This window comes from Stegodyphus dumicola, chromosome 7 (genome assembly GCF_044657685.1).
Source record: "Stegodyphus dumicola isolate Sdum_Otavi_A_Nest chromosome 7, ASM4465768v1".
NCBI lineage: Eukaryota > Metazoa > Arthropoda > Arachnida > Araneae > Eresidae > Stegodyphus > Stegodyphus dumicola.
The window spans coordinates 30,591,471-30,619,404 of record NC_140774.1 but is presented as its reverse complement, the minus strand read 5'-3'; the positions used below and the strand labels follow the sequence as shown (position 1 = coordinate 30,619,404).

General features: G+C 33.4%; 1 protein-coding gene across 3 annotated transcripts in view; it reads left to right on the top strand.

Annotated features, from left to right (window-relative positions):
* The window catches only part of LOC118179356 (endonuclease III-like protein 1), a 54,240-nt gene that overhangs the window by 15,336 nt on the left and 10,970 nt on the right, over positions 1-27,934 (top strand). For all 3 annotated transcript variants that reach the window (XM_085820047.1, XM_085820048.1, XM_085820049.1), the window contains 2 exons: positions 9,758-10,357; positions 19,628-19,798. In XM_085820047.1, coding sequence (XP_085676173.1) covers positions 9,845-10,357; positions 19,628-19,798 — 684 coding nt within the window. In that variant the 5' untranslated portion in view covers positions 9,758-9,844. The remainder of the gene's footprint in view (positions 1-9,757; positions 10,358-19,627; positions 19,799-27,934) is intronic.

The window sequence follows — 27,934 nt, the reverse complement described above, 5'->3', positions numbered from 1 at the left end:
ATTCAAAGCAGCAATCGTAACATGCTTGGATAATTTTAGGTTAGGTTATTTAATTACGGCAAAGCCTCGAGGGCTATCTGCCTAAGGGGATGGATGCCTTCATGGAGGACTTTCTTAAGGAAAATTGGCTCGTATACACGTTACACATGTGGAAAACCACAAAACCACCCATGCAGCGAGCGCGTTCGCGAGATTCAAACCTTGGACTACCAGTGTGTAGCGATAAGCATAAGACAGGCAAACTGTTTCAATGTGAAAACCATGTTCAGTTTCTTTTCAATCTACATAGGATTATTAGTGTAAGAATTGTCATGTGTTTGGGGATTTTAATGAATTAATTGTGGTAGAAAATTATTAAAAAAATCATGTAAAAAAACCGTAGCTTTTGTTCAAGTATAGGATATATTCTGTTATAGGATGACACATGCTAAACAGCTTTCTTCAATCCACCTGTTAGCCAGTGATAAAAAAATAAAATGTGTTACGAACATTTCGTATTTCCTCGAATGTTCATATTACTAAAGAAATAAAATTAGCAGCTTTTTCTATACATTCTGAATGTATTTAGTTTTTGTAGAATAACAAAAATCTTTAATGAAATCCAAAAATTCTAAAATGAAAGGGAGTCATGTTGAAGAAAGAAAAAGAGAAAGAAAATTATTTTTCAAAGTTATGTACAGTTATTATTATGTAAATTACCCAGTTTGTGATTTCAAGCCTTTACTATAATTTCTCATTTCTATTTCCTCATCGGAATGCAAATCACTTAGACAGTTTTTAAACTGAGGTTTTTGGAGTGCAAGACAGAGTGTGTTTCTGACCTCTGCTTCCTTGCTGCATTAGCTCCTGTCAGCTCTGATAATTTGTAGTTTTTTGTCCTTGCATTATCGCTGGTGACATTTGAATTTTTTATGACAATATAGTTACTCAGTTTAAATTAAAATTAAATTGTATAGTCTTTGACTACACGTCCGCATTTTTATTTTGAATTTAACTCTTCTTTTTTGATTACATCACCATGAGCTATAATTGATTTTGTTTGCATAAGAATATGCCTTTATGTTCTAGATCCTTTTTAAATAAGACGCTTATTTAAACCTTTGCCTGACTTTGTAATTACTTTCAGACATAGTGATAATTTGTTTCACATCTGCCGAGGGGGTTTTGGACTATTTAACTTTTACCAGATCAAGTAAACCCTTATAGGTACATTGTGGAGAAATTAGGAGATAAAGCACACAGAAACTAGTGAGAACATTGGTTTGCATATTAGACACATTTCTAATTGTTAGAAAAGATGCTTAAAGAGAATGAAATCTATATAAATTAGCCAAAATGTCTGGAAAGGCTTCAAATTAAAAAGATGCATATATATTTTGTTGTGTGTTGTTGTTACAAAACATTTACGTTTTGTAGCTTTTAATGTGTCCTAAATAGTGGTCATGTAAAGCCATAATGACTAAACATTTACGTTTTGTAGCTTTTAATGTGTCCTAAATAGTGGTCATGTAAAGCCATAATGACTAAGGTTATCTAACTGCATAATTTAATTAGTTATAATTAACTGCTTACCCTTAAAAATTATCTCTGCATATTAAAGCAAGTTATTGCTTTTGATTAATACCGTGGTCACAAGATAAAACACAAAACTGTAAAAATTAATGTAAAACGTATTCTTAGCATCTAATGAGACTTAAAATAATACGAAACAAGTTATCACCTTTGGTGCTTTAGTAGCTTATTGGAACCTTAAAGTATATTAACTGGGTTACAACTCCTGGAACTCTACATGAAGTTATGACATTTAACTGCATCAGACAGACCCCCAACTAACTTTCAAAACTTGCCAACCATACCTACATCAGGCCTTTCAGATTTGTTCTGATCAGCAGATCTCTCTCTAAGCAAGTAGCAGCAGTGACAACAGCCAGTCTGTTATTAATCATGCTGATTATGATTTTACTCATCTCATTTTAACTTATGCCACTTGTCATAAAATCTACCTGCTATTTACTAAAGCTCTAGACTGAGCAAGTATGTGACAAAATGAGACATAAAAAAATAAATAAATAAATAAATAAAAAATAAAGCTAACTGTTAATAAAATGTAAATTAAAAATCACTTATCTTCTTTCAAATATGTCCAACTACACTGGTTATCATAAATTAAGCAAAAATCACAAAAATAGCGATAACTCACTCTAATATAAGCCAAACCGTGTAAAATTTGAATATGTCGCCAAGTAAGAGTAGCTGAGTAACACTCCAATATGCAAATTAGTGGCGCTGCATTCAGAGTACGTCATCTGCAAGGAGCATAAAAGTCCATGTTTGAGAGCAAGCCCACATATTTCACTGTGATAGTGACAACAGAAATCTGAGATAGCCAATTCGTAACAATGATCTCCAGGCATCATTTGCCTTCAGAACTATGATAGAAAGCCATCGGGAGACTAAAGGCAGGACAAAGTCAAACAGAAGTGGCCGTATGGCTAAATGTGAGTCATCCTGTGGTTCATAGACTTGTAGGAAGCAATTTCAAATCACAGATTCGGCACCTAGGAGGTTCAGCCAAGAATGGCCAACTGTTACGACGAGCGCCGATGACTGATATTTGACATTATGTCCACTCAGAAATAGAACCGCTACTCCGACTCTTCTTAGATCCTCCCTTGCTGCAGCCACTGGAGGGTTGGTGTCAACGTCTACTGTGCGTAGAAGGCTTCATGAAGGTGGCCTGTATGTGAGGTGAACAACCATTTGCATGCCGCTCAAGTCACACCATAGGAGGGACCGTTTGCAGTGGGCATGACATGTCCACTGGACGCCTGAGCAATGGAGGGCTATTCTCTTTACGGATGAGTCCAGGTTTAGTTTAGAACATGATAATAGGTGTTATTTGATATGGAGAGAACCTGGAATCCGTCAAACATCCGTGAAAGAGATGCATACGGAAGAGGCAGTGTCTGTGTTTGGGGTAGCATCTCTTTGGGTGGAAGCACAGAACTCCATGTTTTTCCAAGGGCAACCGTGAATGCTCATGTTTATAGAGATGACGTCCTTGATGTTTATGTGCGCCCATATGTCGGGGCAAAAGGTGATGCTTTTCTGTGACAGGACGACTACACAGGGCTCGCATCGTATATGATTATCTTCAACAGGAAACAATTATGCACATGGAGTGGCCAGCTCGATCCCCGGACTTGAATCCTATCGAGCACGTTTGAGATGCTTTAGGGAGACGTCTAGCTGCTCTCAATCTGCCCCCTTAGACCTTTGCCGCGCTTGCAACTGCTTTGCAAGAGCAATGGCTGTCGCTTCCTTTGGAACTGATAGACTGCATAATTGAAAGCATCACACATGGCTGAATATGCTGTATTGCTTCTAGAGGCGATTATATTCCATATTGAAGGTACTTTTACTATAACAAACTGACATCTTCGATTTGTTCATTTTATACATGTGCTAATTTCTATACTACCATAATTGTCTGGTAATTTCTTTTTATATTATTTGATACCTTACTATGTGTTGTATATTGTGTGTAAGTTTCATAAAATTCTACATGTAACTTTTTCCGTAATCGTGATTTTTCCTTAATTAATGATAACCAGTGTATAATAAGTGTAAAATATTTAATGCTACTTAATAAATGTCAAAGTTTGTTTTATTCTCAAATTAATTAATAATTATGTTAATTAAGTGATGTTTAATAATAATGCATCCTACTTACAGATCTATTTATTTTTAGGATAGTATTGCAAAAGTGATTTTCACGCAAAGATAATATCTTTAATTGAATTTATTTAGTTTCCATTTGCTCAGAAGTCCTTAATTTTTTTCATTAATGGTCCTTAAAAGTACTTAATTTCTGTGCAGATATGCGTACGAACCCTGATGCTATATGCAGAACCATAATTCATCTGAAACGATAACAAGTTACCACTTCTGCATCCAGTATAGACACACTTGTTTCTGTTGCAGCATCAAGTGAAGCTGAAATAATGGTCGTTCTGACAGCCTATGGTGCTGTAGATGAGCCAAGTTTCTAACGTGGAATATGTGACATAGCTGTGTGATCCTGAAGGATGAGAAGACAGCATGTCTTATCACCATGGCCAGTTAGTGGCCTGAGGTTTCTGAGAACCTGCATAACATTCAATAATGATGACTTATTAATTCGCATTCAATGACTCATCAATTTCACATTCATCTGACAGTCATGGAATCCTGATTAATACAAGCAAGGATGTTGTGTAACTATAAACCACAATCCCGATGTATCCTGCCATAGTCAAATTCCTTTACATGCTCATAGGAGTTTCTTTTTCATACATGTGCCTTATCATGACACAAACAGTCAACATTCCGATGTGATTTCTAAAGGAGAAGTCTGCTGTGGAATCTTCTTAATTATACACAGTGTAGATGGCTTTGCTCATACCTGCTTTATAGTTTCGCCATATACAAACATTACTTTCTTGGAATCAAACCTGTCTGTGTAGGGCATTGAACAAGGTTTATTTGACTTGCTTTCATAATATTATGCATTGGGCATTATGTGGGTGCTAGCACATGAGGTGCTATCCTGGCTATGTAACTAATGGGCCCATACCCTCCTGCACTGATCACTTGCTCTGTTGGTATGTTGGGACTGGTACACGTTTAGTTGCAGCCAATAAATCAAAACATATCACCAACACATTCCATATACTGCAGATTCTCCAAATGGCTTTACAGAATATTAACGAGCACTAGAAATATATATTCAGTAATCCATAACAAGATGTTATCCAGAATCTGGAAGAGGGAGTTCTATTGCTGCCGGTTAAAAGGGATGCTACTGTATTTTGCACTTTAGCTTAAGGCTGCAGTTCTTTTAGAGTAATCAGCCTGAAAAATGCATGATGTGAATATACTGCAATCAGTATAGCTGTTTACTAAGAAGCATGCTGGAAAAGGAGAACAATTATAACTTATTTTGGTGAAGTTATGAAACCAGCAGACATTCATCAAACATAACGGTATAATTGTGCCTTACTTCAGCACCTTTAGGCGTAGGCTTGTGTAGAGGACACATTTATGCAAAACGTTTAGTACAAGTAATGATACAGTGTCTTATGAATGGTAATTCTTTTGCTTAGGTCTTACATTATATCTATAGAAAATTATGTTAAGATAATGACTTAAAAATTTATGTACACTTAACTTCAATGATGCAGAATAGATCACTTCTGAAAATGATCTGCTTTCCTCACCAAGTGTACTTGAAAGCATTTCCCGAATTCTAGAGTACATTTCTCAAAATGTTAACACAGATAACTTGAATCTCTTGGTATATGGTGAGTTTGAGTTCTTTAGTTACACAATGTTTAATTTTATACCATTTATCCTTCAAGAGTCCCCAAAAAAGAAATGGGCAAGAGGTAGTGTAGGAAATTTAAATAGACAGTGTTTTCATATTCCAAATGTCAGATGCGTAAAACTGAAACCTTTGGCTTCTCAAATCTCCCATTTCAACACATATCAGTTTTTTCTTATCTTTAATCTTTTAAAGTTTAAAGATAAATTTAAAAAAGCTTTTAAAGTTTATCTTTTTCTCAACTTTACCTTTTAAAGGGTGTAAAAATATATCATGTATAATCAAAGGACTTAAAGATTTTATATGCCAAGAAATTCAATCTATTAACATCAGTACTTTGAGTATTTGAGCATTTAGACAATTGCATTCAAGTCTATTTGGATGTGAAATTAACCAGTTTAATAGTTGTTATGATATGAAATAATTTAAATAGCATGTACCTTTTATTGTTTTAAATTAATATTCTTCTGTTTTTTTTTTTTTTTTTTTTTTTTTTTTTTTTTCCCACAGATTTCTTCTTTAAGTTAAAGTAAGTCTTTATAAAATGTGTGTCTGATAGCCTATTTGCAAAGTTATTTTAAAACCAAAGAAGTATGACTGCATTATGGTGACACATTTAGTATACCACATGGAAAGAAATGGGTTATATTTCATTAGATGAATTGTTGGGAACATTAATATGAAAACTGATAATTTTATGTTTCTAGTTGACTTCTACAATTCATATTCCTTTGTATAGTGGTATAAAAGATAAGTTTCCCAATAACTGTTTTCTATGAAAAGTGATCTATATAGTTTGTCTGATACACTGCAAATTGGCAAAAAGGAATTTTAATATTACTGATTTTAGTTTTAAAAAATGTAATTTATTTAAATAAATTAATTAAAAAATGCATGGGGTCATTTTTTTTTTTTTTTTTTTTTTTTTTTTTTTTTTTTTTTTTTGGTTTAAAGAATATATATATGCTGCTTGCCCTTAACTTTTGCCTATTATTGGTATCCTGGAAATGTGTGCAAATGCTGAATGTTCGAAAGTGGAGGAAGGTAAAAGAAAACATTAAAAATTGTATTTTAAAATATTTATTTATCAGTGTACATAATTAAGATAACAAGGCATGTTTAAGCATTTTCAGATGGTTTCATTATTAAAATTGTCAAAAGTTAGTTAAATACCACCATCAGCTTCTTCCTCCCTTTCATAGTGTATTCATGTTCCTCAGTTAAGTATTCAGTTGACAGAAGGTACTGAGTGAGATTCAATGATGTCTAAGTTAAATTCATTTATTAGGCTAACTATTTCATCTCCATTTCATCCAACATTTTCATAGTTTCCAGAGCTTCTTCAGAATTAGTAAAATCATGCATTTGTAGGCATAATTGTTTCCAGGAACCTTTCATTCTTGACTCTTTTATTTTAGCCCACAAGTCTCCAATATTGTCTGCTGCATTCCATATGTTTTAGGCTTTCAAAAATCTCTTAATGTAGGTTCACTTCCCTGCCAGGCTTGATTCATTATTGTCATATAATATCATTTAAATGTAGCTATTACTTACTTGATCCATGGGCTGATAGTACTGGGAAGAAGAAAAATAACAGTGATTTCTGGATATAGGTTCTACAGAGATCTTTAGCTGTCCTGGAGCATTCTCTAAGATTATTAATGCCTTAAATTTTTGCCTTTACAATATTGCTTGACTGCTGATATGAAATGAAAAATGAACTAATAATTAAATATAAATGTAGCAACCAGCTCGACAGCTTGTCTTTCTACTTTTTGGAGGCTTAAAGAAAATGCTTATGCCATTACATTTAAAGTTTTGTACAGTTATACATTATTATTTTCATTTAACATTTATTGCTAATATGCTCACATGGACTATTTCTCAGCTGAGGTTGGGTCTTGAACCTGAGAACTGCAGTTGATGCACTGTTCATATCAACTTAAGTGGGAGTGATTTCATGGAAGCAAACAATTTTTGCAGTATCAACAAAGATCTTTAAAAAAATTGAATTGCAAAAGTTGGAGGTCTGCTTGTATATGTATGAATATATACACTCTGTTTCAAAAAAGTATATGCATGCAGAAAGAACTGAGCCACAATTATGAAACTCTGCAGTAGTATAGTGTGTGAGTAGGTAAACAAATGTTCAAAAGCTGGGGCTAAAAAGCATTTCATTTATCAGTATCACTACAAAGAATGTGAAAATCAGTAGACGATAAAGCCAGCCCTGGCAGCTATACAAACCAATTCTCAGTTGGGCATGGAGTCTATTAAGTCCCTTTGTGGCATACTGTGCCACAAATGGAGCAACTGGTCAAGGAGTTTGAGCATGTTTAAACACGGCTGAATTGGCCTGTCCAACATGTCCCAAAAATGTTTTGATAGACAACAAGTTTGAAGATCTGCCAAACCAGTCAATTTTTGGAAAAGTCATGCAGTATGTGACTGAGCTTCGTCCTGCTGGAAAACAGAACCTGGATGACCTGCTGGCATAGGCAGTATGATCAGCTGTAAAATGGCATTAACGTACCTGCGAGCAGTACTGTAAGAGTACCTCGTAGCACGATCAGTAGTGAACAGCTGTCTCATATGATCAGTTCTCAGACTTGTGTGTCATTTGGTAACAAATAGTACACTAAACTGCTCACCTTTCCATCTCTAGACACGTATGTGGCGGTCATCAGCATTGAGAGAAAAGCATGATTCATTGCTGAACATCACATTTCTCAAATTGGACATTGTCCGTCTTGAGAAAGAGCGTCACCATGTAAGGCAACACTACTTATCGTGAAGTATCAATGGCAGGCATCTTAAAGGATGTCAAGATCTGAGCCCAGCATCACCTAATCTGCTGTGAATCATAACCCTGGATATCCCAAAATTCCTGCGAATTGGCAAATGAAGTTAAATCGATGATAGCCTAACTATTGGTGCGGATGGGGCAGCTCTTATAATTTTGTGACCATCTCGTGCATTTGTAACCAGGGGATATCCCAATCCACTATGGTGGCGTAGATAGGATTCAAGCACCTGGGGACAACTGAAGAATTTGCGCCTCTTTCTGTGTGCCAAGAATGGAAAATATTTCATTAAAAAATTTCGTAGCATCAATTTGGCCCTGCTTGGACGCTGCGCCTGTCCCCTCTTGCCCCACCCTAGCAACGCCACTGGTTTCAGCAGCGGACAATGCTTCAACCAATATGGCGGCTGATCCGCCTGCTTGATCAGCTGGCGTCTTTTAGTCCTGTTATGCAACTCCTCTCAAAGTCTGACAAATGTTCGTAATGCTATCTTATACAACATAAAGGCATCTTTTGTTACAATATTCGTTACATGTTTCAAAGCCATCAGCACAGTTGTAAATGCTTGTCATTTACCGCACCTGCCTTTGTACATTCTACCAGCTGCCAACTTCTGACACATCATCATATCTCTCCACAGTGATGACTGGTGCTGCAAGATTAATCATTTGGACAACTCTACAAACCACATTTGCATACTGTTTTCGTTGTTGTAGCTCAATTTTTTCTGGATGCATTTTTTTTTGGCAACAGTGTGTGTATATATAGAGGGAGAGAGAGAGACAGGATAAATAAAATTTATGAAAAGAATTTAATATACCCATTAAAATATTTATTAGTTGCATAAAGTATGTTTCAAAAATAAGGAATTGTAGAATTTTGTTTTAAACATAACACAGTTCTGAAGGGCATTATATATACAGTCAAAAGTCGTTAATTCGGACACCCATAATCCGGAATGATCTATAATCCGCACCTCAAAGCTACAAACTTTCTGCACATGCGTCGCGTCGCATATGCGTAAAGGTCGCAGAAGACCTTTACGGCTGCGAATATGCATGTGCGCGTGCGCAAAATACGTTTACGAATGCGCGTTTAATGTATAACGGACGGTATAAACTAAGCTAAAAGTATCTAATTCAGTTAATGTTGCAGATTGCGTTGTTCCTTAATCTTCGAATTGGATTCGGCTTATTATTTTTTTGCAGACTGTTAGAGCAATTTTATAAAAGTAAGCTTGAACTTTCGATTATGTCAAATAGAATTTCTGATATATATTTACTAATATGTAAAGGATCTACAAAGCGAAAGTATGTTTCGAAGTCCATTAAACAAAAAGTGGAATTGCTGCAAAAAATGGATAAAGGCATATCCTTTGTTTATCTTTAACGCCGCACGCAATTAACGACTTTTGACTGTAAATATGTAATTTGCTTAGTAACTTTATTTTGAAATTATGTAATATTTATGTTTAAATTCTTAAACAAAAAAAAAAAAAATGTGCTAAAGTGTGCATGCATCAATTTGTGAATGCAGTTAGCATGATTTTTTTTATGTGCAAATTATCCTCTTTTTTTTTTTTTTTTTGTAGGCAAACATTAGATGACTTTTCTGCTGAACACTGTATAAAATTTAATTTTGAACCTTGTTGCAGTTAGCTTTTTCCAGATTTCTGCTTATGGCGAATGCTATTTCAAATAAAGTGCAGGTTTCAACTGTACGAACACTGAGATCTAGAACCACTGTGAAAATAGAATTTCCTCCTGAAAATTCAAATGCTGAGGGAAAAGTGAATATATTAATGCAGAACTCAAAAATAAAAGGTAAAAAAGGTGTTAAAACTGAGAAAAAATTGTGTCTAAAAAATGAATTATTAGACACCAATAAGGATTCATTAGAAACTGCTTCAAAGTGTAAATTAGAAATTCCAGGAGTTCCTCAAAAATCAAGTATATCTCCAAGGAAGAGAAGGCAGCCTAAAATGGAAGAAAATAAAATTTCAAAAATAAAGAAAGAAATAAAGGTTGAAAATTCAGAAAATCAGGTTTTGGCTGATATAGAGGATAGTGCTTGGGAACCTTCTAATTGGAAATTGGTTTTGGATAACATTTTAAAAATGAGAAAGATGTATGTAGCTCCTGTTGATAGTTTAGGCTGTGAAGAATGCCCTGAAGAAGGTGCTACACCTGAAGTAAGCTTTATTTTAGTATATTTTTCTTCAGTTTTTTTCATCTGAATAAAAACAGAATTTTATTAATTAATGAATGTTAAAAGTTAATTTTTTGTTTGATTTTAATTATTAAATTGATTGAATATTATGAAAATTTTAATATAGCTGTCTTTGTTTCTGAGAATTTTATAAACAATAACTTTATTATCAACATTTCACTTCTCAAAGATTTTTTTCACTACATTTTATGAGCACTTCCTAATGATATTTAATATTCATATAAGTATTCTATTGATTTGTTATATTTCATTTGGTTTATTGAATATTTATAATAATTTGTTCAAGAATAAATTAATTAATTTTTAGCTTCATTTTTGAGAATTTATTTCTGTTTTTATTAGTTTTCATTTAGGTTTAGTTAAATATGGAGTCATCTTTTAAAATAAAAATTTAACTTAATTTCAAAATAAATAAATATGTATGAATATTTTTTCTTATCAATGTGAAACATTTGTTTGGTAATATATTCTTGCCATGACTACTCATCTGACTGACAAAATACATGTTGATAATTATGCCTTTACACTTAAGGAATAAATGATAGCAATTAATTAGTTTGTAAAGCAAGCTATTTCTATATTTTCATTCTAAATTTTGAGTAATTTTAGAAGAGAAGGAAATGTTTAAGCTGTCAATAAACTAAAAATTCCAGGTAATAAATGAGTGGAAAGTACTAATTGGTAACTAATTAATAAAAATACTAAAATTACACATAACATATAATATGTATGACGTACATACATAATACTAACATATAATAAACTAAAAATTCTTAATTGGTAATAAATGAATGGAAAGTGCTAATTGGTAATTAATTAATAAAAATACTGAAGTTATGCATAGCATATAATTAATGAAAATACTAAAATTGCATGTAACATAATAAAAGCTAAATAATGTATTTTATTCATTAGTAATATTCTGCAATTAATTCATCCATCAGTTAATCTAAATTTCTGAAGGAGAAAAGATCATCAAAGTTAATGAAAATCAGACATCTAAATATGAGCATATTACTAAACTGTGTTTAAAAAGAAATTAATTAACTGCTGCACATTTTCAGTTTATCTTGTGATTTGGAAAGTTTTATCAAAATTTTATTAAGATTAACATTAAGCGAAATTTCCTTAATACATATCACAACTTTCTTATCTTTTAACAAAAAGAACATACCACTGAACTAAGTGTTAAAGAAACTAATAATAAGCAATAGATGATGCTAGAAATAATATAATAATAATGTTAGAAAATGAAGCTACTTTTGCCATCTTTTGACCAAAAAGTGAATAAAAAATAATTAGAAAACCAATTTTTGAAAAGCTGGCAGTAAAAAGAAAATTGAATTAGGATTAATAACTTTTTCACTTATGATGAATGAATCTGTAATATTGCAAATATAATCATGTTATGTTAATTCTTAGTGTTTGTTTATAGTTTTATAGCATTTTGTCTTCTTCATAGACACATTATTTTTCTAGTTGAAGGTCGTTTTCTCTTAATTGTTAGTGAGAGTCAAGCAAGTTTCAAATAAAATTCTGTGTAACAAAGTTATTTTAACTGATTACCTTATTTCTCCATGTTTAAGACACACTTTTATTTCTTTAAAACTTATATGTCTGAAAACTGGGTTTGTCTTGTACAGTGGTCGCAATAACTAAAGGTAAAAGACTGTTGATGAAACGTATGCAGCGTGCATGCTGAACCTGTTATAATTTGCCGAGGAATGGCTCAGAAAAGATTATCATACAGTGTTTAATTCAAGTTAGAAGGGATCCAGTTTGTAAAAGTGAATGGAAATTGTGGTGCTGAACATAAGTTTGGAGCTCCTTCAACTGAGAAAACAATCTGAGACTGGCTACAAGAATAAGATACCCTACTGAAGAGGCTACAGTTGAAGAATACCATGAGAGTCAAGTCAGCAAAATGGCCTGATATAAAGAGGAAATTAACCGTATAGATAGTCATCAGAATTTCTGTGTCCACAAATATGAATCAGCATGAGGCAAAAAAAATTTCCCATGAAAACGAGTTACAGATTTCAAAGGAAAACACAAATGGTACTTTAGGTTCAGGAAATGAAATGGACTGAGCATGCATACACACACCAGACTTGCCCAAAAGATACCTGAAAGCTGTGAGCAGAAGGTCATTGAACGTCATTCTTTTGTCATTCAGTGTTGGAAAACAGATCTGAGTTGGGACAAATTGCAAATATGGATGAAGTTCCCCTTCAGTATGATGTCCTAAGTAACAGAACTGTTGATAAGAAAAGGGTGAAGACTGTAAATAGGAAGACATGTAGACACGAAAGCCGTTATACAACTGTTCTAGCTTGTTTTGCTGATGGAACCAAGCTGCCATCTATGCTGATTTTCAAATACAAAACAATGCCAAAAGAAGTCATTGTGATTGTTCATGTTCATGGCAAGGGTTGAGAGAATCACCGTGGGAAAAAAGATATGGTTTGAGAAAGTTTGGAGCAAAAGACCATGTGAACTCTTTCATAAACATGCTCTATTGGTGCTTGGTCAATTCCTGAATTGAGGTAGGGGGAAAACATTGCTGCAGACCAGCTAATAAAATTTACTATCATACTTGAAGCTTGATATCCCAGCTTCAACCTCTTGAATTTAGCATTAACAAACCCTTCAAAGCTGCTTTCAAAGAAGAATAGGACAAATGGATATATAAGTCTACTGTGGACAATTTGACATTTGGAGTGAAGAAGTGAGTTATAGAAAATGCACACTACAGAAGTTTTTTTTATACTTGGGTGAGAAAATCCTGTGTTAATATCTAGATTAAGATTGTTATCAAGTCGATTAAAAAGTGTAACTTCTCTAATTCCACAAATGGAATTGAGGAACTATGAATATATGAAAACAGTGATTCGTCATCAGATGCAGGTAATAACAGATACAGATGGTCATCAAATAGATCCACCTAATGAGTGACACTCAGATGATTGTACAGTGATCCCTCGTCTTTCATGGTTAATGGGGACCAGAATCTTCCACGAAAGCTGAAAAAGCGCAAAGAAGGATTTTCCCCTAGGAACTTTCTTGTATGCGGATACAAGAATGTTTTAAATATATAAACAGTATTTACTCTTTACACATTTAAGACAAAAATTACAACAGTACATGTATTTACTTAAACGTGTCAGTGCTAATTAATAGGGTTAATTAAAAAACCTAATACAGTAATAAATTAATCAACATTGCTGCTTTATGAGAGAGGCAAAGAGTGTTATGTTGGTGGCGGAGGAGAGGCTCCCACTTGACTCGTAGATGCTTTAGGCTCGCTCGGAGACTCTTCTGCTGGAGGTGCTGACTGTAGAGCTTTACCTTAGAGAGAAATATGGTGATAAGAAGTTGTTGTCTTTGTTTTTTCTTTTCCTTCAAAATTCCCTGTACAAGGACATAACCCCATCAACACGGTTGCTGAACTCGACAGCTCAAACCATATTGTCTCTTGCCATGTTGCACAATTGTTGCAGATTCTCCAGGGTAAGGCCACGCTTTTCAGTTTCTTCTTCGTCTTCCTCTTCATTTTGCAGACTTTGTCATCTGAAGGAGGTCTTCATCGGTCAGTGGGTCTGAGTGGCAATCGATAAGAGCGCTGATGTCTTCTTTTGACATGCCGACAAATCCTTCATTCCTTTTTATGTGAGTCAGCCTCACCGCTGAGTGATGAACTTCTTCAGGAGTGAAACCTGGATAGTCATGCACCATGTTCTGCCATAATTTATTCCAACTAGAATTTATGGTCTCGATCTTCATGTCCTTTCATGCTCGCTGAATATTAGACAAACATGAGGCAATGTCATAACTGCACCAGTATGCTTTCAAGGTGAATTCGTCATTGGCATCATTAACTGCCGAGATGAGGCCCTCCATCGTGGAGTGAGTGCCCTAAAGGCACGAATGACACCTTGATCCATCGGCTGAATTAGAGACGTAGTGTTCAAGGGCAGAAACTCTATCTGCACACCGTCATATTGCAGGTCTGTTGCATGGCCTCCTGCACAGTCCATCAGGAGAAGGACCTTAAAGGGGAGGTCTTTTTCAGCCAGCTACAGCTTCACTTGGGGAATGAAGCAAAGGAGGAACCATTCAAGGATCAGAGCTTTCTTTATCCAGGCCTTGGAGTTATGCATCCAGAACATGGGCACAATGCTGTATCGCATAGTGTCTACATAAGACATGCAATGTCATAATTATGTAAATATGTATATGCACAGCACTATTTATTCGTGCACTGCAGTAATTTAGTTGCAACCGCCTTCTGCACACATGTAGTGTATATGTACTAGCCCTGCATGAAATCTCCCCCAAGCTCACTTGCGTAATTACAGGAATAATTATTATGTTCTATGCGTAGCTATATGCAATGTCACTTCCGATAAAGTAAATACAATGTTGAATATGCATAATGTATTTGTAAACGTAATGTCAATTAATGTTCAGTATAATTCCTTAATTGCTTCATAAACTGTAATATTAATGTCAATTTTGTATCGTATAATGTACATATTGTTGAACTTCTAGACTGCACCGAATAATAATAGGTAAAATCAAGAATATGCAAATATGCATATGTATAGCATATATCATATACTTACTGCAGCAATTTAGATGTAGCTGCCCTTTGAACACCAGTAGTGTATATGTACAAGCCCCTGCAAGTAAGCCCTCCCAAGCTCACTGGCAAAATTGCCGGAACATTCATAATGTTCTAATACGTAACCTAGCAAAGTCACTCCTGACAACGTCATATCAATGAGGAATATGCGTAATGCATTAATTACAAATGTAACGTCAAATAAATATTAAGTGTGATATCATTCTTTGCCCATTAACTGATAGATGATATGCCCATCTCGTATCGAGTAATTTTTTAATGCCCGTGGATTTTTGGCTTTATAAATAATGCCTGGCTTAAGCATAAAACCTGCAGCAATTGCCAGCCATGATGACAGTCGCACAGTCTTTGTGAGCCTTGAAGCCTGGCCTCTTCACTTCGTTCTTGAAGAGGAATGTTCGCGAAGGCATCCTCTTGCAAAAAAAAAAAGGCATGTTTTCATTCATGTTGAAAATTTTGTTCAGGGAGGTATCCTCCCTCTCCGATGAAGTTAGCAAACTCTTTCCAGTCACGTAACGACAAGCAGCTTTATTGTCAGCAGAGGAAGCCTCACCATACAGAAGCAAGTTTCTGAGGCCGTATCTTTTTGAAATTTTTCGAACCAGCCTTTGCTGGCTGAAAAGCCTCTTCCTCGAGAAGGCGAATCACTCCTGACAGTGCTATTACTGGCGTGAGGTACGTCAGCACCTTCTTCAGCCTCTTAATTATCGTCATTGGGCAAAATTTGGTCGTAGAGTGCTTTGTCCTGACCATATTAGTGTCCAAACTGACTGTCTTTTTCCTGCAATCAGCAATCCAAATGCCAGTGCAGCTTCCATTTTCCCAATTCTGTTATTACGCAGAGTTACCACGTGTTTCGTTTCTTTATTGAAGCAGTTTTGCGGATGTTTGCTTCCTCTTTCTTGATGTAACCACATTGTAATTCATTCACCCTGTAATGGCATGCCACAGATGTATAGTGCCGCCGCAAAAGCGGGCTTAATTGATAAAATTGATAATATAAGGGCTTAATTGATAAAAAAAAGTTATCGCTTAAACAAAAAAAGTTACATAATACAGTATGTGAGACAGTCAACATCATGGACGAAACTGGCAAGATACAACAAGAGAATACAGGTTTCGTAGCAGTCCTTACAAGTGCTTATAAGTCCTTATAAAAAAAATAAAATATAAAGGCCCTTATAGGTGCTTACTTTTTCTTTAAAGCCCTTATTTTATTTATTTTTTAGTGCCTTTCTTTTTCTAATGAACATGCATTTTTTCTCCGCACCAAAACCGAAACTAAATAAACAACTTTTCTTAGATGGAACTTCAGATGGTGAATCATACTCCCGGAAATAGTTTTTCCCACTTTCTCTGCATTAATGTAACCTTTGGTGCGGATGAGAGTACAGACAGGTGCACGTCATTCTATTGGTCAAAGAATTGCGAAAGCGGTAGAAAATTCCAGTACATTCGGTATTCTTTTCCTCCCACCAAAAAATACTACACATGTTTGAATTTCTATCAAGATTAATACTTTGAATTCTCTTCCTCGTGGTCAATTCATATTCGCATTTATTATGATCGTTATGCTTATATTATGAGCATATGTATGAATATTTATAATAATATAGTTGCAGTAACTGCTGAAGTATAGATAAACTTCCAGAAATGGGTAAGTGTGTTTTAACAGATATTAGCTTTCTGAGGAATAATATTCAGAATGGTTTAAAGGAAAAGTAATCAAATAGTCAAAATAATTTTTTTTTTCTCTCAATTCATTATACAGTACGGAAATTGGGAGGTTCTCCCTTTTCTCCGCAAAATCGCGAATATTAAAACCGTAACAGTTCGCTGCAAAACAAGCAACGGAATTTTTTTTTTTTTTTTTTGTCACTTTCTAATCTGGATTGAATAGGATTAAAAGTTCTGCGGTCTACCAACCCAAGCGAAGAATGATTCTATTCCCGAAATTTAACGCAGTCTGTTCAAAATTAGAATGAAAAATCACCCAGATTATTAAGTATCTTTCTTTTCCTTTATTTAGTTCTCTATTCTCCGAATACCGGCAGCTGTTGATTCCGATTGCGAAATATCACGTAAGGAAGAATTACGACGCACGTATTGGGCAATAATGTTTGCGATATTTTGCAGAGATAATTAATTTTGATGTTCAAGGAGATTTGTTTATGAACATTTAAAAGAGTTTTACTATTCAGCCTAAAAATCTAAAGAATGGCTACAATTTACCCCCTACCCCGCGCTTCTCTTTTTCCCAGTCAGCTCAACTCTCCGAAATATTTGGCAGTTTTCGAGTATGCAGGTTAGTAAAACTTTTACTGTTAAAGAATGTCTGCCTGAAAAAATTTCCCGTCTGCTGATTTCAGAAATGTTTCTCTTTTTTATTTAACTTACTTTGCTTGCAATATCTGTTAAGGGAAAACTGGTATACAATGAAAATTTAGATAATGTTCAGAATTTTGATTTAAATTATTTAAATATTAATATGAGTGGGAAAATAAAATGTATTTATTATTAGATGCCAAGCGAATACAAATATGGCTTATTATTATTTGTTTTCTCTATTTTGAACTAAAATTTCATCATTAAATCTTGTAATATAGTTTAGTTCTGCATAGTTTTTTTCTCTCATTGTAAACTAGTTCTGTAAATTCAACTTTTATTTAAAATTTTAAAAAAAAAAGTTATTGTTTTCAATGGCTGAGGTTAATACTCATTCACTCTTAATAAATATTGCATTTCTTATATTTTAAATTACAAGTCTAATTTTTCTTTTAAGGTTATGCAGTAGTGTATAATGTAATTAGACAGGTGCTTATTTTTTTTCTTAAAATGTGCTTGAAAAGTGCTTATAGGTGCTTATTTTTTTTAAACTAAAATGTGGCTACGAACCCTAGAATATGCTAGGTGAGGCTGCGATAACGCGCAGACAATCAACTCACACGAATAAATCCACTTGTACTCACACTGGTTGATGTCGCACCAGAAACCAATCATATCAGTATGTATACCAATTTGAAATGTGTCACGTTCAGTTAGATTATTACTGTAGGCATACTTGTTGCCAGTGTACAGCTTACATATTAAAGCTGTGTGCTTAATGCTGATATTAAGTTTTTATATTATTACTTACGGAAACATCTATTTGGATTGTCTTCGTATACTTTTATTAATTTTTCTTTATTTTGGGTAGAAAATGTTTGGCAATTACTTCTAAAATAGCTTTGAATGTTCCCCCCCCCCCCACCTTTAGCTACATACATTAAATTCCACTTTTTGTTTGTTGGACATCGAAACATACTTTCGTTTTGTAGATCCTTTGCAAGTTCTAGCATCAGAAATTCTATATCAATTTTTTTATATATCATATATTTCTGTTTTGGCTCGTTATTATTCGGTAATTATGACGTCATTATTTGGTAAGTATTTTTTTCTTCGATATTTCATACTCAATGTTGCGGTTTTCGGAACCTATAAACTGAATGTTTATATTCTGAGGCAACGCGGATTTCAGGTTGCCGGATTTTCAGTATTTGACTGTACTACCGAATCCACTGAGGTGGCAGAACACAGCCACCCCCCCCCCAAGTACAGTCAAAAGTCATTAATCCAGACTCGTCAGGACTTCGGCGATTCCGTATTATCGATTTTTCCGGATTATAGATCATCAGTTTAAATCTCGTAAGATGGCATGCAGAAATTCTAAAATTAAAAATATGAAACCGTAATTTATGAAATAAAGAACAATTATGATCTAAAGGGTATTAAAATTTACAAAAAAAAAAAGCTTAATATTTATTTGTGTACTTTATTAAACATTTCTTTCAATGTAAGTTGTTTAAGTTGCTTCGTTTTATGTGATAATACTTTCTCTTTAATTCTATAAACAGACAATTTCTTGTTCAGTTACAAAGTTCCGCTGTTCAAGTCCCGTAATTGCTGTGCCGAGAATACCGACTAACTCATCAATCGAAATTTTTTCGTTTTCACTAACCTCTCTGTTACCTTCTTCATGTCTTTATCCATTTTTTGCAGCAATTCCACTTTTTGTTTGATGGACATCGAAACGTACTTTCGTTTTGTAGATTCTTTGGGAGCTCCAGCATCGAAAATTCTATTCAACATAATCGAAAGTTCAAGTTTACTTTTATAAAATTGCTCTTACAGTCTGCAAAATATAATAAGCTGGATCCAATTCGAAGATTAAAGAACAACGCAATCATCAACATTAACTGAAATAGATAATTAGATAATTTTAGCTTATAACGTTCGTTATACATTAAATGCACACGCGTGAATGCCTATGCTCATGTGTCAACGCGGCGCATGCGCAGAAAGTTTTTAGCTTTGAGGCCCGGATTAAGGGTGTCCGAATTAATGACTTTTGACTGTATAAGCTTTCAGTCTCTATGACTAGTTTTTTTTTTTTTTTTTTCATTTTAATGATTCTGCATCACATAGACACATGTATCTCCTAAATAATTGTTCCACTCTACAACACCATGCATTCTTATACATATATATTTGTTGTAAAATGATACATTCTGGTAATTATATTTTGTTTAATATTTTATATTTTTTTAGGTCTTTCGATACCAGACTCTAATATCAGTTATGCTGTCTAGTCAAACACGAGATCAAGTCACTTATGCTGCTACACAACGCTTAATTGAGCATGGTTTAAATGTTGACAATATATTGAAAACACCTGATGAAAAAATTGGTGAACTCATTTATCCAGCTGGTTTTTGGAAAGTAAGTATGGTTTTTATTACATATAAGGAGTATTGAAAAGTATTGTTCATGCTTGAAAGTAACTGTTATAAAACAGCAGTTTTGTAGCAACTGTTGATGTGCATCTTTGAAAGAAATCTAAACACACAAAGTAAATAAGCATTTGCAACCAAAGGTTGGCAGATGTAATGTATCATGTATATGGATAATAGTTACATGTAGCATGGAAACAGTTTTTAAGTTATATATCATAATGAAAAATATAACATATCATTATATGTGATATTTGAGGCTCTTTTGAACATAAATATCCTATCACAGTGTTATACATCATATGCATATATCACTTTGTACCATGTTTGTGTGAGAGAAGACAGAATGCGAGCATAGTTGATGCATCCATTCAAGTAAGTAATGACAGCATTAGGCTCCCAATAGAATTGTTACTTTAATTACAGTACAAAGTCTTTAATCTGGACATCCATAATCTGGAATGATCTATAAGCTACAAACTTTCTGCGCATGGTCATAATACCTTTAGGCATGCGCGTAATACGTTTACGCATGCGCATTTAATGTATAACGCACAGTATAAGTTAGGCTAAAATTATCTAATTATCTATTTCAGTTAATGTTGCAGATTGTGTTGTTCCTTAATCTTCTAATTGGATCCGGCTTATTATTTTTTGCAGACTGCAATTTTATAAAAAGTGAAGCTTGAATTTTCGATTATGTCAAAAAGAGTTTCTGATTCTGGAGTTGCCAAAGGATCCAGAGAGCGAAAGCATGTTTTGATGTCCATCAAACAAAAAGTGGAATTGCTGCAAAAAATAGATAAAGGCATATCCTTTGTTTCTCTAACCATTCCGAAATCTGTTTATCAATTTCACTCTGCTCTGGGGGAGGGACGTTGCGGCGTGCAATGAACTGGGAGTTGATCTGTCAGCACTATCCTCATCTTCAGAGCAGATGCTTTTATTTTATTCGGCTGATAATTCCTTACTAAATGTAGTATTTCTTCTCGATGTACTCTCTTTGATATGATTTAAATCAAATTCTTCATCATTATAAATATCACGAATACACATCGAATAGTTTTCTGGTCGCAATTTTCTAATTTCAACTATGCGTAATGTATGCTTTACACATGCACGTATTGAAAGAAATGTTTAATAAAGTAAACAAATAAATATTAAGTTTTCTTTCTTTTTTTTTTTTTTTTTTTTTTTTTTTTTTTTTTTTTTTTTGTAAATTTTGATACTTTTTAGATCATAATTGCTCTTTATTTCATAAATTATGGTTTCATATTTTGAATTTTATAATTTCTGCATGCCATCTTACCAGATTTAAATTGTTGATCTATAATCCGGAATCGCCGAAGTCCCGATGAGTCCGGATTAAAGACTTCGTATTATATAGTGTATTTCCACTCTTCACAGTAATCTGGTTATTATATAGAGAGAGAACAAAAAATAAATAAATAAAAAAATCTGAAAGGTTTCAGATTTTAAATTTTATCCAAAGGGGCATTTTCTTAACATTTTGTCTGATACCTTTATTTATTAAATATCATGTTCTTCGCAGTTAAACCACAAAATTCAGTTCAAGAGCAATATTGCAAAATAATTTTAAAATGAGCATATCTTTAGAATTTCCGATACACAGTCTCGGGCGCTGGAGATAAAAATGTTTTTCCTGTACAATATTGCCATTGCTTGCTTTGAAATCCTTGAGTTTCTTAATCAAAAATTTGTTAAATTTTGCAAAATATGAAATCGATAATAAAACAAATTTCAAATCTGAGCTTTCAGATGCCAATATTCACAGGAGGATAACGTTATTAGAAATTTGATGGCTCTAGGTACCGTTGTTTTATCACAGTACAAGAAACATACATACATTTATGTAAATTCTTAATTATTTAATTTCTTTAAATGTAATACAGGGCAATAATATTTGGTGGCAGCAATTTGAAAAGTGAAACAACACTTGTAATGAATCAACGCAAAATGCCAAAATGAAATTGATAGTTCTGGGCGAATTGCCCCTTTGGACTGAAAAAGAGGTGTTTGAAAAAGTGTTAGCAATATAACAAATAATGCAATGTCATCGAGGTTTCATTAGTCCAATAAAGTGATGTAAATTAATACTGTAGAATAACTGAGTATCATAGGTAATGGCTTTTGAAATGGTAACACCTAGTGTGATGGATATATGCTTTACCACAATGATGTGTGATGTAAGCAGCGTTTGTAAGGCCTTCCCCACAGATGAATTCTTGTCATCTAAATCAAGCAAAAATTGTGATTTGTTCTGAATTAATTCATATATTCTAATGCATTCTAAGGTTTATGACTGTGACATCACAGTAAGTAAGTGTTTCTATCGATGCTCAGCAGTAAATTGTAGATGTTTTAACAGATGCCAACACCTTCTACATACAAGGCCTGAGCACAAAAGTATGACGTTACAGCAGCAGATCAGTTGCTCATGGCTCTGCTTCTCCTTCACCCTTTTACTTAGTTTTTGCCTTTTTTCTTATTTGTTTCACTTAATATTTAAAATTTATAATTTAGAAAAAAATTCACAGTGGAATTTTAAACTTCAGCCTAATGTATTATTCCAGAAAGACTTAAAAGATTTTTTTTTTATTTTTTTTTATTGCATTGTAAAGTATAGGAAATGAAAACTGATGAATAAAATTGATTTCTAATTTTTTCTCTTTACTGATTATTATTACTACAGGATTAATAAAAACTCAAGCTGTTATTGAATATAGTTAAAAGAATTTATCTTAGATTCTACTGACTAAATAGGTGAAATTTTCCCCATGAAATGATGTTGTAAAATAAATGTCCACAATTTCAGATTTTATAAAGATGTAAAATTCAAAATGAATTTAACCTAATATTAATTTACATAATTTAGTATTAAGTGAAACTAAAACATTTCTTATTTTGCCATTATTCTCTTTTAACCATTCCATTTCAAACCTGATATTCTAATTTAGAGGGCAGTAAAAATTTGCATTGCTACAATAAAAAATGTGCATATTTTTGAAAGAAAAATCGTGATCTTTTCTTGTCCTTAAAAAATTGGTACACCGTTACACTCTATAAAAGTAATGATTTGTTATCAAAGGTAAATATTTTCTTGTGTTAAATTAACTAGGTAATTAAATATTAATAAACTAAATATGAATAAATGTAATAAACTGTAAACAATTTTTGCCAGTAATTACAAAAAATTTAAATATTTAAAAAATAATTGTTGGATTAAATAAAATGGTTATGAAAAATTATAAGAGGGGAAAAAATTCACAAATAAAGAAGTTCTATAAGAAATATATGAAGAGAAATAAGTCATTTATTCAAGAAATGCATGAAAAGAAATAAAACTTTACATTGATATGTATTCCCATAGTGTACTTTAATTGGTTCATCAAAAGATATATTATTGAACAATGTCCTCTCTCACATGTATTGTCTTCGAGTATGTTTTTATAGTAAATACTATAAAAATATCTGCAGTATTTTATGCACTTATAATGCAGATGTAGTTAATGTAAAGATGTTTGTAATGTAAAAATATTATTGAACATTTCCTGTACATGGATAGGAAATATGTGCAATTCAATCACTATGAATTAAAAAAAAAAAAACTTTGCGAGAAATAAGATCTTGCAAGAAATTAACATATTTAAAACTACACAAGAAATAAAGAAAAACTCCGCAAGAAATAAATTAGGGTACTTATGTATTATCGCAACCAGGTTGGCGCGATTTGTAAGTTTGATAAAAAAAAGTATGAATAGAAAGAAAATGTACATTTGTTAATTACAGATAATTTTTAATACAGTTTTTTATATTATTTTGTTTTAAAATATAAAATAGCAATTAAACCCTTCCGGTTTCGAATTTGAATAAGTTGCAGAGTTATTTTTTCGGCGGAAATCTTTTGGCTATTGCTTTTAGCATTGATTGAAAACCGTATTCGCCATAACCATGTACATATCGACTTATTTTTACTTAAAAAAACATCCCAGAATTGCACAAAAATGGCATTGCGCACACTCTTGACTTTATCCATGTACACTGCTATTTTCTCATAAATTACAAAAATTTGCACAAAAATGCAGGAAAATTTTGTGAATCTCCACATGCTCTTTTTACAAAACTACGTATAACACGTAGGGTTGTCGTAAGTAGGGTCACCAAATTTGGCAATTTATACGAATTTTGGCCTGGTTGCGTTAATACGTAAGTACCTAAATTAGTTTAAACCAGCTTACCAGAGATAGTGTTATGTGCCATTACATGAGGAGGGTGCATAATAATGGACCCCTTCTGTCATATTCTGTGTCATGTAAGTTCTGCAACACACTGATGTTCTTAAAAGTATAAAGGTTCTTTTTTTTAGGGTTCTTTTTAGTTATAGTTCTTCTTTTGCAACAATATTTTTAGCAAAATATTTCAACATTCCCAAATATATGTTTTTAATTATGTCTTCAACATAATGCCTTGATAAGCATATGTCTAAATGATTAAACAGATTCATTAACAATTTTCAACCATATGATAGTAATTAAGACACAATAACACGCCGAATAAATACTAATTCAGAAATCAAACAACAAAAATCAGCGTTATATTTACAAAGTTTTCACAGGACTAGTTTCGATGGTTTTACCGAACCACCATCTTCAGCTGCAAAACCGCAAATGAACAAGATAGGAAATAATGTTTAGATAAGATAAGAAAGCCTGGACAAGAATAAGCAAGTGGCGCCAGCTGTTGTTAAAACCAGGACTAAAACATAATTTCTTTAAAGTCCGAAGGCAAATTTGGATTGGAATTAGGATCGTTAACTAGAACAGAAAGATTTTTATGAATGTGAAATGCCTCTAGAAAATCCAGTTCTCCAATGGAAGATGTTTTTTGAATAATTTTGGCAGAAGAAAAACTGAAAGTGTGGTTTTCGGACCAACAATGTTGAGCAACAGAAGACTTCTGTGTTTCCTTTTTTCTAACATATGCCTCATGTTCCTTGACGCGAAATTTTAAGGCTCTCTTAGTTTGGCCAATGTAAATTAAACCACACTGGCAAGGAATCCTATAAATACCCCAGAAATTCATATCCGGAATGGGGTCCTTGAGTATGGAACTCGGAATTTTATTGATGGGAGAATAAACAACCCGAAAGTTAAATTTCTGCAAAATATGTGCAACTTTATAGCTAATTGATGGAAAGAAGGGAATGACAACAGAATTTTTATAATCTCCTAAAACAAGATTGTGCCTTTTAGTGTGTTGAGATGAGAATTTTTTAACTGCTTGATTAATAATGTTGGGTGGAAAGCCCCTGTCAATAGCTATTGCTTTTAAATACTTTAGTTCTTCATCAAGGGCTAGTTTGGAGGAGCAAACTTGAAGAGCACGGAAAACATAGGAATAAAATGAAGCTAACTTTTGTTTAGTCGGATGACATGATTTAAAGTGTGGTGGAAGGCAAACCGATGAAGGTTTACGGTAAACCGTAATACTGAAGTTGGATGTGTTACGTGTGACCAGAATGTCGAGAAACGGAAGAGAATTGCAAGTCTCAAGTTCAAAAGTGAACTGAATAGCAGGATCAATAGAATTCATTGTTGAAAGAACTTTATTTAAATCATCTTTATTACCTTCAAACAGAGTAAAAGTATCGTCTACGTAGCGGAACCATGCCGGGAAGTTTAAAGTTTCAAACAATTTTGATTCATAATAATGCATGTAGATATCAGCCAGGATGGGACTGAGGGGGCTTCCCATGGCTAATCCCTCAGTTTGCTTGTAATATTTATTTTGGAAAACAAAATGTGTTTGTTTCAAACAGAGTTGAGTGAGAGAAATTAGCTCATCAATTTCGATGCAAGAGAAATGAAATTCGCGAAGTCTGGTTTCTAGACATCTTAATGCACCCTCCACTGGGACATTGGTGAATAATGATTTTACATCAAAAGAAACCATGAGTAAATTACTAGTTACCTTCGTTTAACTAAACTCTTAAACGAAGGACCATATAATCCAATCCCTAAAGATCCTTCACCTTCGGATTTGTCAAAAATAAAAACTGCGATCAAATCTTCGCAAATCATTTCAGCCAACTTAAAACATTCACTTATCCCATCTGTTGCGAATTGTGCCAGATTATATGCTCTTCCCAAAATTCATAAAAGTGGTATTCCTTTCCGCCCTATTGTATCAAATTTAGGTACTGCCTCGTATCCATTAGCTAAATATTTAGTTTCTAGATTTTCAACTCTATTAGACAATAACATTTACACCATAAAAAATTCAATAGAGTTTGTAAAAAAAGTTAAAAACATTTCTCCTAGTAATTTACTCATGGTTTCTTTTGATGTAAAATCATTATTCACCAATGTCCCAGTGGAGGGTGCATTAAGATGTCTAGAAACCAGACTTCGCGAATTTCATTTCTCTTGCATCGAAATTGATGAGCTAATTTCTCTCACTCAACTCTGTTTGAAACAAACACATTTTGTTTTCCAAAATAAATATTACAAGCAAACTGAGGGATTAGCCATGGGAAGCCCCCTCAGTCCCATCCTGGCTGATATCTACATGCATTATTATGAATCAAAATTGTTTGAAACTTTAAACTTCCCGGCATGGTTCCGCTACGTAGACGATACTTTTACTCTGTTTGAAGGTAATAAAGATGATTTAAATAAAGTTCTTTCAACAATGAATTCTATTGATCCTGCTATTCAGTTCACTTTTGAACTTGAGACTTGCAATTCTCTTCCGTTTCTCGACATTCTGGTCACACGTAACACATCCAACTTCAGTATTACGGTTTACCGTAAACCTTCATCGGTTTGCCTTCCACCACACTTTAAATCATGTCATCCGACTAAACAAAAGTTAGCTTCATTTTATTCCTATGTTTTCCGTGCTCTTCAAGTTTGCTCCTCCAAACTAGCCCTTGATGAAGAACTAAAGTATTTAAAAGCAATAGCTATTGACAGGGGCTTTCCACCCAACATTATTAATCAAGCAGTTAAAAAATTCTCATCTCAACACACTAAAAGGCACAATCTTGTTTTAGGAGATTATAAAAATTCTGTTGTCATTCCCTTCTTTCCATCAATTAGCTATAAAGTTGCACATATTTTGCAGAAATTTAACTTTCGGGTTGTTTATTCTCCCATCAATAAAATTCCGAGTTCCATACTCAAGGACCCCATTCCGGATATGAATTCCTGGGGTATTTATAGGATTCCTTGCCAGTGTGGTTTAATTTACATTGGCCAAACTAAGAGAGCCTTAAAATTTCGCGTCAAGGAACATGAGGCATATGTTAGAAAAAAGGAAACACAGAAGTCTTCTGTTGCTCAACATTGTTGGTCCGAAAACCACACTTTCAGTTTTTCTTCTGCCAAAATTATTCAAAAAACATCTTCCATTGGAGAACTGGATTTTCTAGAGGCATATCACATTCATAAAAATCTTTCTGTTCTAGTTAACGATCCTAATTCCAATCCAAATTTGCCTTCGGCCTTTAAAGAAATTATGTTTTAGTCCTGGTTTTACCAACAGATGGCGCCACTTGCTTATTCTTGTCCAGGCTTTCTTATCTTATCTAAACATTATTTCCTATCTTGTTCATTTGCGGTTTTGCAGCTGAAGATGGTGGTTCGGTAAAACCATCAAAACTAGTCCTGTGAAAACTTTGTAAATATAACGCTGATTTTTGTTGTTTGATTTCTGAATTAGCATATGATAGTAGTTTAATTTTCTGTTTTCGGTCATCAACAAATGTAACCATTTCTTTCAAAGATTAACTTTTCCTAAATGAAAGAAGTAATGAATGAACTAAATAAAGTAAGCATCTAAATTAAAAGAAGGGATTAACAGGCTTAGAGAAGTAAAACTGTAAATTTTAAGCAATATACAATTGCAAACATTTGTATGAATGTATAAATATAATGCACAATTTTAAGTTTTATTGAAAATTTTGCCAAATAAAAAAAAAACTTGTTAAAAAACTATACCATTAATTTCTTGTTAATTAGATAAGTCTACTGAAATCCATTGAAATTAACTTACACAGAAGTAAAGATTTAGCTTTAAAAGCGAGACAATAAAAATTAAATCT